At 40.1% G+C, this 12,144-nt stretch overlaps 2 protein-coding genes across 2 annotated transcripts in view; both read right to left on the bottom strand.

Moving 5' to 3' along the window:
* The window catches only part of hace1 (HECT domain and ankyrin repeat containing E3 ubiquitin protein ligase 1), a 31,458-nt gene extending 28,450 nt beyond the window's left edge, over positions 1-3,008 (bottom strand). The window contains exon 1 of the mRNA XM_035164322.2: positions 1,620-3,008. Within this exon, the coding sequence (XP_035020213.1) occupies positions 1,620-1,710 (91 nt within the window). The 5' untranslated portion in view covers positions 1,711-3,008. The remainder of the gene's footprint in view (positions 1-1,619) is intronic.
* A 145-nt stretch (positions 3,009-3,153) lies between these two features.
* On the bottom strand, positions 3,154-11,774 carry bves (blood vessel epicardial substance). Its single transcript, XM_035164324.2, has 8 exons — positions 11,618-11,774; positions 9,266-9,516; positions 7,870-7,994; positions 7,251-7,438; positions 6,591-6,699; positions 6,169-6,336; positions 5,911-6,052; positions 3,154-5,368 (listed from the first exon to the last, which is right to left on the bottom strand). The coding sequence occupies exons 2-8, from the start codon at positions 9,489-9,491 to the stop codon at positions 5,241-5,243; spliced, it is 1,086 nt and encodes a 361-aa protein (XP_035020215.2). The 5' UTR covers positions 9,492-9,516; positions 11,618-11,774; the 3' UTR covers positions 3,154-5,240.
* Positions 11,775-12,144: the final 370 nt, after the last annotated feature.

Below are 12,144 nucleotides of genomic sequence, written 5' to 3'. Positions count from 1 at the left end.
TTAATTATAGTTCAATCGATTGATTATTTGATTGAGTGGTATCAGTTGTTAAATGAAACTTTTGTCAGTCATCTGTCAGTTGCAGCCTCCCAAAACTGAAAATTATTTTTTTTGTGTTTTATAGATTTAAATTTGAATATTTTCATGTTGTGAACTGTTAATCAAATAACATTAGACATTTTGAACACGCACAGTGAGTGTTTTAGGGAGCCTGGATGAAGTTAAACTCTTCACAGTCTGATGTGGAGGAGGAGCTGAACTGGAGCTTTATGTCCTGTAGTTCCTGCTAACTGCCACTAGATGTAGCCAAAGATACAGTGTAAAAACATAGTACTGACTGACTCACACATATACGTTTCACTCTTCACGCAAATGTTGTGTGTTGCCACACATTCAGACGGCGTTCTTACGACACATTTTGACGCCTTTTATATCTTATTTCCAAGTTCTATATATTTAGTTGTATTTGGGTTTTCTTTTTATTTATGGTTATTTATAAAAAAAAAGTTTAAGGTAAAAATATCCATTCTCAATCAATGTTTTTTATCATTAGGAATCATACGTATAAGACAATATATATGTATCCGAATTTGTTTGCTCCCTAATATCAGTATCAGTCACCACAAATCCAAATTCACACATGAACAATCATAACAAACTTGTATTTATGTCAGTTTATGCTGCATGATTTCCAAACTACTCTTACACATAAACATGGGTAAGTGGATGTTTATATAAATCCTTCACACATCCCAGTAGCTCATTTGCTCCTACTAAGTCATGATAAGATGACACAGAAAGTAATGCGCTGGTCATGTTGCAGACTAAAGAAACGTGTTCTCGAAAACCTACAGGACGTTGTGTAGGAAATGATTTTATAGATGTTTATGATGGAGCCCTGGTTCCTGTTGTCAGATCAGACTGAACAAAACTTAAACTGCTGGATTTGTGTGGAAGCTGACAGACACAAACAACGTGTAGTGCAACACATTAAACACACACTACTGTGCAGCTGACAGAGTGCCTGTGACAAATAGTTACAATCACTGTGATCATCACCCAGTCAACACCTCATCACTGAGACCTCACTGTAAAGTCTCACTTTGATATTACTGTGAAACCTCATTGTGAAATCACTGTCACATCACACTGTGGCAGTGATTTCAGACAGTGAATTGTAATTGTCACTGTCACGTGAGTTGTCACAATGATGTCACAGTAATGTCAAAGTGAGGCTGCACAGTGATTTCACCTCATCATAAAACCTCAATGTGACATCACTACGAAATCACCATGACACTTCATTGTGACACCTCATCCTTGTGACATCATTGGTACATCAATTATACACTATGATTAAACCTCATTGTGACATCACTATGACGTGTTACTGCACCTCACTGTGACCTCACTGACGCCTCACTGTGACTATGACGCCTCGCTATGATGCCTTACTGTGACATCATTGTGACATCACTATGAAGCTCCTGCTTGTGACATCACTATGAAGCCTCACTGTAACTGTGACATCACTGACACCTCATCGTGACTGTAACGCCTCACTATGACGCCTCACTGTGACTGTGACATCATTATGAAGCCACAGTCAGTGTTGTTACCTTCAGGGAGTTCTACTGTCCTGGCCCGGCGGAGGGACCGAGTCAGCCGGCTGAGCTGTACGTTGAGCTGCTCCATCGCCCGTTCCATCATATGTGAACGTCCACCGGGAAGAACCTCAGGAACAGCGCCTCGCCGTCGGGTTTAGCGGGTCCTAACGTGTCGGTGTCGCTCCTGGGCGTCGCCCATGGGCGCTGGCAGAAGAGGAACCGTGTCTCCGACGGACGGTAATTTACTCGACACTCATTTTTGTCCTATTGCCTCACTGCTCTGCTCGTTCACCTACAGCGACTGACCAAGCCTCTGTTACTTCCTGTTGTGATGACGTAAAGACGCTATGCAGCGTGGGAGACGTAGTTTCACTAGTCATTGCCTTAAAAGGTAACAGCAGTGGTGTTATTGCCCACTGAGGTCGAATCACATCTCGTTTAATTTAAAAGAAAGAAACAATTGTTCAGTACAACAAAAAACAGAAGTCAGACATATTATATAATATAAAATAATATGTTTACTCATGTGTAGTAATCTCAATGTGAAAGTGGTACAAGGTAAAGCACATAAATACATTTGCATCTCATTTGGTTTTGCAGGTCACAGTTTGCCATTTGCACTCGTCAGTCTTTCTTTTTCTAATGTTGAATTTGTATCTTCCTTCTAGCTGCTTTCTAGACGTGGCACTTACATGGACAGACACACACGAAGAGACACACGCAAACCACTCCCCAGTTCTAGTGAGAATATTATTGTTGTCCTTAGTTATATTCTGTTTATTCTTAAATGGCAGTGGGACCTCATCTTCCTATTTTGAATCTGCAAAAGTAGTTTACATCTTCAAGTATTTGCAACTGTGCAACAAAATGGTGTAAACATAACTGTAACATTTCTTTTGTGTGGTTTACACAGGGCTAACATCAATTATGGCAAATGGACGTTTGGCTGTAAAGATTTACTTTTGCTAACACCACGCCAATGACTGCGGCTTTTTCTGTGTTCAGGAAAATGTGAGTGATGAACTGGTGTTGTTTTTGTATGTAGCCTTTCAACTGTCTCCTCAGAGGTTTCTCTTGCAGGTAGAGATGTCATGTAGACATGTTTCCTATAGGTGCTATTTAGGAATATGGTCCGGTGTGAATCTGGTTTGGGGTGCGTGCTAATTGACTCCTAATTGAATCTGGTTTGGGGAGCATCCTAATTCCTAAAAGTTGTGCACACTACTCTGCCTATATGAGTTTTCCACCTCTATCATTTAACATTACAAACAAGAGACATGTTCCAAGGTGGCTATATTGTTTTACTCATCAGAAAATGATTGAATGAATTTTGATTATTTTAAGTTTCAGTGTTGTATCAATTTCAATTCTTCCAAACTGAAAAAGAGATAAAAGACTTAAGATAATTGTCCTGAAACTGGATGTTTGAATCATCGGTTAATCCTTGACAATTTCACTGACTTTACTATGATGAGACAAGCACACATTGTGACCACAGGGGGGCACTACACTACTGGAATATATTTTTACAACTCAGTTCCAACCAAACATTTCACACCAAATGTTTATTGAACACACACAGTGCACTGGTTTCTAGTACAAACATTTAAACAAGAATATACAACACACAGATAAAATCCTTTCTCAAGAAAATCCTCACTAACAAAAGCTCTTTTGTGGATGTTGAGATTTATGCTTGTGCTTATAAAACAAAAAATACATTCAAAATGAATTTTCATCAATGCTCGTATCACACAGAGAGAAGAGACTGATCAGTTATGTTCTCCAGAAGGAATCGCTCTCATTCCCTTTTGGGGATCAAAGAACTCTAGCGTACTGTAACTTTACAACTTATATATCACTTGAAAATACTTAGATGTCGTTATTAGAACCCAACTGATACAGGCATGTGACACTGATTGCCATGAGGGAATATAAAGATAGATTTTATATAATCAATAGATCAAAAGAAAGGGATTTGAAAGGAGTCACTCATTATGATGAACTAACAAATTATCCAAATATGGAGTGTGTGATTCCAGAAAGCAAGATGGCATTTCAGAGTCAATGGAGTAACGTGTAACACAACATCATAAGTGCAGCCATGCCACCTTTTACACAGACATCTATTTGGTTCTGTGACCACTTCTGCTGCTGGCATAAAGGGAGAACATCTCTCTGGAGATTTTTAGCATCTTTAGCTGTTGCATGCCCACCTGCATTAAAACTGCAGCCGTTCTCATTCTTATTGAATCGGGGATAAGATTTATTCAATGGTGAATGGCACCAATGGGGGGGTCTTCCAAAACGATGCTGTGTTGTGCTGGAAACAAGTTAAATCTGCTCTAACTTCTTCTGCAACACAATGCACTTTGTGGGGCGAAGCGATGCGATGGCCAATCACGTACCAGAGATGAACACAGCAAGAGAATCTTGTTTACCACAAAAATATAAACATAGAGGAGAAAACATTGATTGTATATAAAAAGTGAACGCAGATTTTGGCCCTGAAAAATGAATGCGGAAGAGCTTAAAAGCGCAATACCACGGAGAGCCAACAGGCGCAGGGCTGGCTCCTAGAAATCTCTGGCTACATAGACTGCCATATATAAAAAAGTAAGCGTTAACACTCAAACTGATCACATGGACCCATGCATGATCTGCACCAGCGTTTCCTCTCTGGTGGCAACCAGCCTGTTAATAACGTTGAGCATTTAGCAACTAAAAGCCTGACAGTGTTCTCAGGCGTCGGTGAAGACTAAACCAAAGCTATATGGAGAATGATTGCTTGATTGACATGCTTGTAAACTTCATGAAGATGATCATTTGTGTCTGTTGGATCAACACTTCACCATAAGAACCTTGTAAGAGGATAATAAGTCAGTTCTGTTCTTCGGCTTCGATCAAATCAATGTCTGTATATAAAGATGGACGACACGACTCAACTTCCTCCCACTGAACAAAAACAAAGCCATTATTTCCAGGACACAGGTGCTGCCATCTTGCACAGGTGATGTAGTTTGGAGCCAGAGTCTGTGCCGTGTGATCGAGGAGTGAAGCCATAACCAATTTCCATCGCGATGTCACACCCACCTTTTATAGCATCAAATACCTTATTAAAATCTAACCATTTTCTGAAAAAAAATATATTTCATGTGTACTTTAATTTTTTAGTTTGGTATCTGTTAACATGGAGGACGTGGGATTTAGGGCCTCTACTGCAGCCAGCCACCAGGGGGCGATCCAGATGTTTTGGCCTCACTATTTCCGAGATGTCATGTCTTCACAATAATTGAGCCAAATTAATAAATGAATGCAGCTTTCATAAAAATCTGATAATAATAGGTATACCAACATTGTTTTTTTACATAAACACATTTACATTTCATAACTTTGATTTTTAAAGAATTGTGATCAAGATTTGTGCTGACATTTTACATCATAAAAATAACTTGTCAGTGCTCTATGGTGGAGAAACTACAAATTGAAGACACTATTTCTACATGACCACACACACGTCTTTTGACATTTTCTTTAGTATCAGCCATGTTGGTGTTCAATCAGGCTCTGGATGTTAGGTTGAAAAACACACCTACTTAATAATTGTGATGGTGTCCATTCGTCCCCTGCGGACTACACTTCCTCAGTGGACGTGCTGGGCATACGCTGAGACTCGGAGGGAGTAGATTCTTTGAAAACGTCATCCTCCATGCCTTCTTCTATGGGGTTCATCTTGGAGGCCTTGGTGCCAGGAGATTTTTCTAGAAAGAATATTTACACTTAAAGACAGAAAAAATGCATGATCTTGGCTCGGCAGCCAATTGAAGGGGTCCAATGTCACAAAAGAACCAAAAAGGATTCACACTTGAGAAGGAGGTCCATACACTCACAGAGCAGAGGGTGTATGTACAAGCAGATATTCTGAAAGCAGAAAACAGCCTGTGAATGTTTCTCCATCACCACTCGTAGCTGATCCATTAAAACACTAAGAACCTTAATGCAGAACAGAAATGCTGCGGCTCTGCTGGGCTCAGAGTACTTTTAAGAGCAACACTGTACTGCAGGTGCTTTTAGCCTGTGTGCAGGGTAGAAGAATGTCCAAACATTTGGTTTGCTGGAGTGTCTCCTCCTAATGCGCATGATGCTTTCACTCTGTTCACTGACTGAGTGATGTCACTGGAGTTCAACAAATATTGGCTGAGGGAGAAGTGGATATTTTAGATAGGTGCTGCCAAGTGTCAAAAATGTAGAAACATTGAACCACTTTGAAATTCTACACACAGTAACAACTCAGTTGACTTACGGATGGACGATCCAGCAGATCCTCCTCGTAGGATCTGGTTCAGAACATCATCGGTGTCGCTGGCGCTCGCCATGCTGTTCCTCATCTGCATCATAGACAGCTGTGAGCACAGGCTGGGCTGACGGTCCATCTTCTTCACTGCCTGGGTCACATCCAACACCATCCTCATCGTCATCATCATCATCATCATCATCATCACCACAATATGAATAGTTATGGTAGGGTAAATCTAGAATCTGACAGCAGAGCTTGACCCACCTTGTCACTGAGGGTGGGGTCGTTCAGAGAGTACAGTTTATTGGTGATGTCTTTGCCGATGAGGTAGCGGAACACCTCACTGAGGAAAGTGTCGGACTCCAGGAAGTAGGTGAGCCTTTCTCGAGACCAGCACAGGAACTTACAGTTCTCCTCAGCCATGATGGTAACCTGCCAATCAATCAATCACAATAAACCATTGTTTTTCAAGATTGTCAGGATTATATGCTATATGACTGAAACAGAAGGAGCAGCAGGACGTTAATTAAAGAGCTGACACATCATTCATTTCACCTCACAGTCATTAAGGGTCGGTGTGGATGGCAGGGCAGTCAAATCTTTGTGTTCTTTTAATAGTTTTTAAGAAATTCACCAACCATTGCACAAATTGGGTTTGTTCATTTCTTTTTCCGCTTTCATATTACCTGGAACTTATCTCCTTTGTGCATATTAGTGGACCTGAACTCTGGAGAATCAATGAAAGCGTTGGTGTAGATGTTGTGGAGGAAATGGCCTCTGTACGACACCTTCATCCTGTCACAGAGAAAGAGCCAAGTCAAAACTAGGATCTTACAATCTTACAAAAGTGCACTGTCTTCTAAAGTGATTTTAAAAAGGATGGTTTATTTGCAGTTCCAAATTAAACTGAGAGATATTTAATGTGCCAGAAATTTTAAATCAAAAACGGTTAAAAGGTTTGAAATTCAAGCTGAGATATAAAAATAGTGAATTTCAGTTTATATGAAACTGACAAAAGCAGATAAGAAGTAAACAGAGAAGCTGGATCAACTCTATCTTTAGCATTTTTTATTGATACCTTTTTAATCCTAATTTATTTAACTTCTAGAATTTCAGCACTAAATCTTAATATTAATAACAATAATGAATAACAACAAACATTTTCCATGTGAACCTCCATTCCAGTAAAGACGTCTACTTAGTCCAGGTTTGTGTTGCATGCAGACAGTGCAGTATTAGTCAGTCCTACAATTTGACTCAAATGCTCAGACTCACATGAAACATCATATACAAGATGGTTGACACAGAATAAGAGCTGCACCTACAGCCAAACAAGCAGCACATACTTTCCTTTGAGGAGAATGCTGAGGCGTTCATCCACGGACGTCTTGTCCTCCGCAGCGTAGGCCTGGCCTTTCTTTAGTGTCTGGATGGTGCAGAACTGTCCTGTGAGCCTCTGAAACAGAGCCTCCTTCACGTGGAGCGGCTCAAACATCCGCTTGTAGACTGACCGCAGCTCCCGGTCGATCTTAATCTGACAAGAGCAGAGACACAAACGTAACTCGTTGTTGATAATGATATGAAAGCAAACTACAGTGATGCTGCTGTGAAATTACAGCCAGTGAGTTGGAGCAGTGACCGAGGAGGACAAGTCTCCTGTCTCATTATGAAAAGTCCTGGTCTGATTCTATCAGCTTGCTGGAGGCCCCTTATATTATATCCCCCGGTGGCTCCCATGGATTTGATCAAACCTGCATCTTATTAGCATAAAGCAGGAGAGAACCCAGGAGGATGAGCTGCCTCCTGCCGGAGTCAGCCAAGAAAATCTCAACACTGAGCCCCTGCATAAATAAACACACTGTTTCCCTAACGTCTGCTTCAGTATTTCAATTCGGTGAAAAACTTTGGCCTGAATGTGAAGGGACTGTTGAAATGTGAAGGAGAGCGTGTTGCTGTAGAACTCACTGGCCTTCGCTTGTACAGGAGGTAGAAGAGGTGCATGAAGTTGACCACCATAAAAACCACGTTCCAAACCATCACATCCAGGTTGCACCTATACAGAGTCGCCCAGGCAATGTAGAAACCACATCCTGTCACGGATAAAGACACACAACAAAAAGAAGTGAATGATAACACTTCATTCAAAGATTCAGAATCTAAAACCAAACACAAGTTAATTTATCATTTATTTTCAGATTTGAATGACTCCGTCTCTTAAAAGCAATGAGAGAGAAAAAATATTAATAATTGTGACCTGAGATAACGTGTTAATGATTGATGAATAATCAATGTCTGTGTTTTTCATGATAAAGTGCACATATAATAGTCAAGAGTAGCCAATGAAATAAAAGCAGCGCATCGAGAGGAAAAACAGTTCAAACTTAGCTTGAGACACCACAGGCAAAAGGAATAAATTACAAAGTTTGTGATTGTTGTGAAACCATTGGATTTACCACTAACATCTTTAATTAGCCTATAACACATGAAAACAATGATTATTTGTTAGTGTGAATGACTTAAGTGACTTAAATCTATCAGTATGGATCAGTTATGTATTAGAACTCATTTCTGAACTTAGTGTGCAGGAAATTTGATTGGATCTCTAGTTTTAAAGTGTATTCCACATGTGTGAATTACGGTTTCACAACACTGATAAAACTTGCATGAAATGTTATAGGGAAAATTCTCCAGCACCTATTTAGTAATTGTTTTGTTTAAAACTGTTAAATTGGTAAAAACTAAAAAGGAGTAGTTTTAAAATTAAGATAAATATTTAAAAATAAACATGTCATTAATATTTTAATTGATTTTCGATATTTACTCACGATAATTGTTATTATTTTACTCGCAATGTTTTGAAGTTAGCTTTAACTCCTTCGGTTGTGTGAGTTTACTCTTCCTCTCTACTGTGTCTGTTTCTTTTCCTCTGTAAAACCCCCTGAGACAGAAAAGGCTAATATAAATAAATAAACTGTCAAAATGGCCATTTTTTCAATAAATCCTGCTGCTTCCTGTCTCCTCTCTTTCCAAGGAGAAGATAAACATGTTGGAAGTGTTTTTTCCATCTGCCATCCTCTCCTTCCGTTTTCTGCCACTATCAGAGCCTTTTAGGGCCTCGGACAGGGCCCAGTACCGAAGAGATCCCTCTCTAGGTAAAAGAGCTCTTAGAACAAAAATACAAATCCTCCAAACGTGAACTGAGCTCAACTGACTACTCAAAAAGCTTGTGGTGATAATATACTGATGCATTGACACAGAGCACATTTTTGATTACAATAAAAACATCTGCTGAGGCTGTTAATGGTGTTGTCCCTCTGGTGAGCAGAGAAATGCCATTCGGCAGGGGGCGCTGTGGGCTGACCTGTCATCAGCAGGAGGCGCAGCAGGATCATGTGCAGGCCCACGGTGGTTGGGATGACCAGGCCCAGCAGCAGCGACAGGTTCCCCAGATGGAAGAGGAGGTGGTGGGCCTGCTCCCACTCCTCACACGAGGTAGCATTGGGCACAGCGGCGAATCCTGGCGTGGGCGAGGGGAAGGGGAGCAGGGTGGTGAAGGAGAGGAGGGGTTGATCCGAGGGAGAGGACATCCTTCAGCAGGGGTCACCTTAGAAACTGGAGCAAGGTTAGAGTCGATGTGATTGGATGAATTATTCAGGGCTGATAAGATGTTTGAGAGAAAACAGCATGTGCTCATCCTTACAGAACAGGGGCACTTGATTTTAACTTAGCATTTTAAACTCAAAGTGTCTATTGTTTCTTTTAGGTCATCACATGTATTAATAACTTATGAAGTTGTCATGGTAAACATGTCAGCAAACAGTTTCCTATTCACACATTCTGGACCTGGAGCAATATTTTCAATTATTTGTTGCTGTGTTTGATTTACATCTACTTTAGCTCAGGTTTGGTCTTCACAAACACAGTAAATCTGACTGTTTATTGTTTTGTATTTTATTTAACTTATGTTATTCAGGTGAATCCGGTTGACATAGGATGAATGTTGCAAATTATTCTGAGATGGTTCCTGCTCTCACAACACATACAAAATAATCCACAACCACCATCAGTGTGAATTTGGGAATAGCTGCTCTGAACATTACCTTTATGTAAGGGTTACCATTTGTAGCTTCAGTTAACGAGACACATGTTGCTATTTACTCTGATAATGTGGCAGACATACAAAAACAGTTGTGCAGAACACACTGATACAATTATCAATGTGCTTTAAGTGTATTGATGCTTTAATGTTCTGCCTACACAATGCTTTGTGTGTGCGTGTGTGTGTGCATGTGTGTGTACTGATTGTGCACCATAAATAGGCTCTTGTTTTTTTTGTTCACATTGTTGTTCTTCTACTTTGATGTCAGGGCTGCATTAAGAGAAGTAATTTAAATAACAGCGATCTCAATTTTGTATGCACACGTGTGTAAAAAGTACATGAATATGAATATTTTCTGAAAGTGCAAACAATTTGTTTACATCAGTCTTTCTACAGCTTGTGAGCAACCATTTCATGACTGTTACAATTATGTACATGTAACAGCTAGTTGTGTTTTGCTCTTTTTACCATGATTTGGATACTGAACAATAGAACCCTACTTTACTGTATTTCATTTTTCTTTATTATTTATATGAGCTGAGATTATTTGTTTTTGCTTTTTCTGTTATTTTGTATCTGTTGTTTCAATTGCTGTAACCGGAAGAGAGACAGCATCTCACCTGTACTTGCATCCTGGTATTTGCTCAAAGTGAAATGTAAAATTTTGTCTTTTGTTTGTTTTTAAAGGGATAGTTCACCCCCAAAAAAAAATTCACTCATTATATACTCACCACTATGCCGATGGAGTTTCAGGGGTAAACAGTGTTGCAGCCAAATCCAATACAGTTGAAGTAAATGGTGACCGATTCTTCAAAGGTAAACTTTGTACTGCTCCTGTGGTTTCATCCAGGTGTCCGTAAGCCCTGACATTAACATTTTCTGTTGATTTTTTACGTTTGAATAATTGGTCACCATTTATTTCAATTGTATTGGATTTGGCTGCAACACTGTTTACCCCTGACTCAAACACTTCACCCACCCCTCCATCGGCATAGCGGTGAGTGGATAATGAGTGAATTTTCATTTTTGGGTGAGCTATCCCTTTAAAGCTTTACATAGCCTAACCATAGGTTATAGCTCACCATAACTCTGAGCTCCTATGCCCCCTTTCCATAACCACATCATCAACTTTGAATTAGTTTCCTTCCATTAACAAGTTGAAGAGTAAAGTGAAGATTCAAGTGTCCTTATGTTGTTATTATTCACTTCTGAGCCTTTTATGTTTCTGTATTTATTTCTTCTACTTCTCTTTAAGTTGTTGCATTGTACAGCATGTTGCTCACTTCTGGTTGTTTGAAATGAGCTTTATAAATAAACTTGACTTTAAGGGCAGTTCATGTCCAGTTCGTCACGCACACACACACGCACATACACACGCACACACATCCTGTGATACATCTAGACTCACACGTGAAATATAAACATGCGAAAACATGTGCTCTCAAAATAATGTTCAGATTTGAGCATGGCTCCCACTGTAACAGCTGTGGGTGTGTGAGTGTGTGTGAGTAAAAATAGACATGGTTGTACTCTGAAGCTGCAGATATTTACCTCGTAGTTACAACTTTCTCTCAAAGTAAAAGTACCGGGAGGAGAGGGCGGCTCGTTACTCACCTTTCCCCGGGCTGGTGTGGGTGAAGCGGGGCTGTGCACGGCAGAGGACGAGGGGCTGGTTCCGATGAAGAAGGGGCAGAGACGGTGCTGTGGCTGCGGCTGCTTCCTCGCGTCGGGGCTGCACAGTGTGCGTCGCACATTCCTCAGTGAGGAGACTAAAATAGGCAAGAAGGCGAGAGCAGTGCGCCTGCAGTGTCTCAGAGCCCCGACAGGGGGAGACAGAGCTCAGAATAACACCTATCATTCCCTCCTCTTTACTCTCTTTCTCTCTTTATTAAACAAGTTAAGTCCAATGACAGCTAGTGTAAATACAGTTTAATACTTCTTGAAATATTGTCAGGTATTTAAAAAAGTTATACATTGTTAGGACATCCAGTTATTCCAGAAGAGGATTAGGTCAGAGTTATTTATTTTTAAGAAAAATAAAAACATTTACAATTTTGACTTTAGTCTTAGAATTGAATTTCTACTTCTTAAAGACCAATCACATAAAAGCATTGATTCAGTTTCTTCATGTAAGCAGGGGC

Source organism: Hippoglossus stenolepis, chromosome 8, assembly GCF_022539355.2.
Source record: "Hippoglossus stenolepis isolate QCI-W04-F060 chromosome 8, HSTE1.2, whole genome shotgun sequence".
In the NCBI taxonomy this organism is placed as follows: domain Eukaryota; kingdom Metazoa; phylum Chordata; class Actinopteri; order Pleuronectiformes; family Pleuronectidae; genus Hippoglossus; species Hippoglossus stenolepis.
This window is presented reverse-complemented; position numbering and strand designations above follow the sequence as displayed.

What these genes read in the sequence shown, in the direction of transcription:
- bves (XM_035164324.2), bottom strand. Translation starts at nt 9,491, where the DNA reads ATGTCCTCTCCCTCGGATCAACCCCTCCTCTCCTTCACCACCCTGCTC. An exon ending in ACAAAGGAGATAAGTTCCAG is followed by an intron (nt 6,337 to 6,590) that starts GTAATATGAAAG and finishes ATTGATTGGCAG; the next exon opens with GTTACCATCATGGCTGAGGA. An exon ending in ATCTGCTGGATCGTCCATCC is followed by an intron (nt 5,369 to 5,910) that starts GTAAGTCAACTG and finishes TATTCTTTCTAG; the next exon opens with AAAAATCTCCTGGCACCAAG.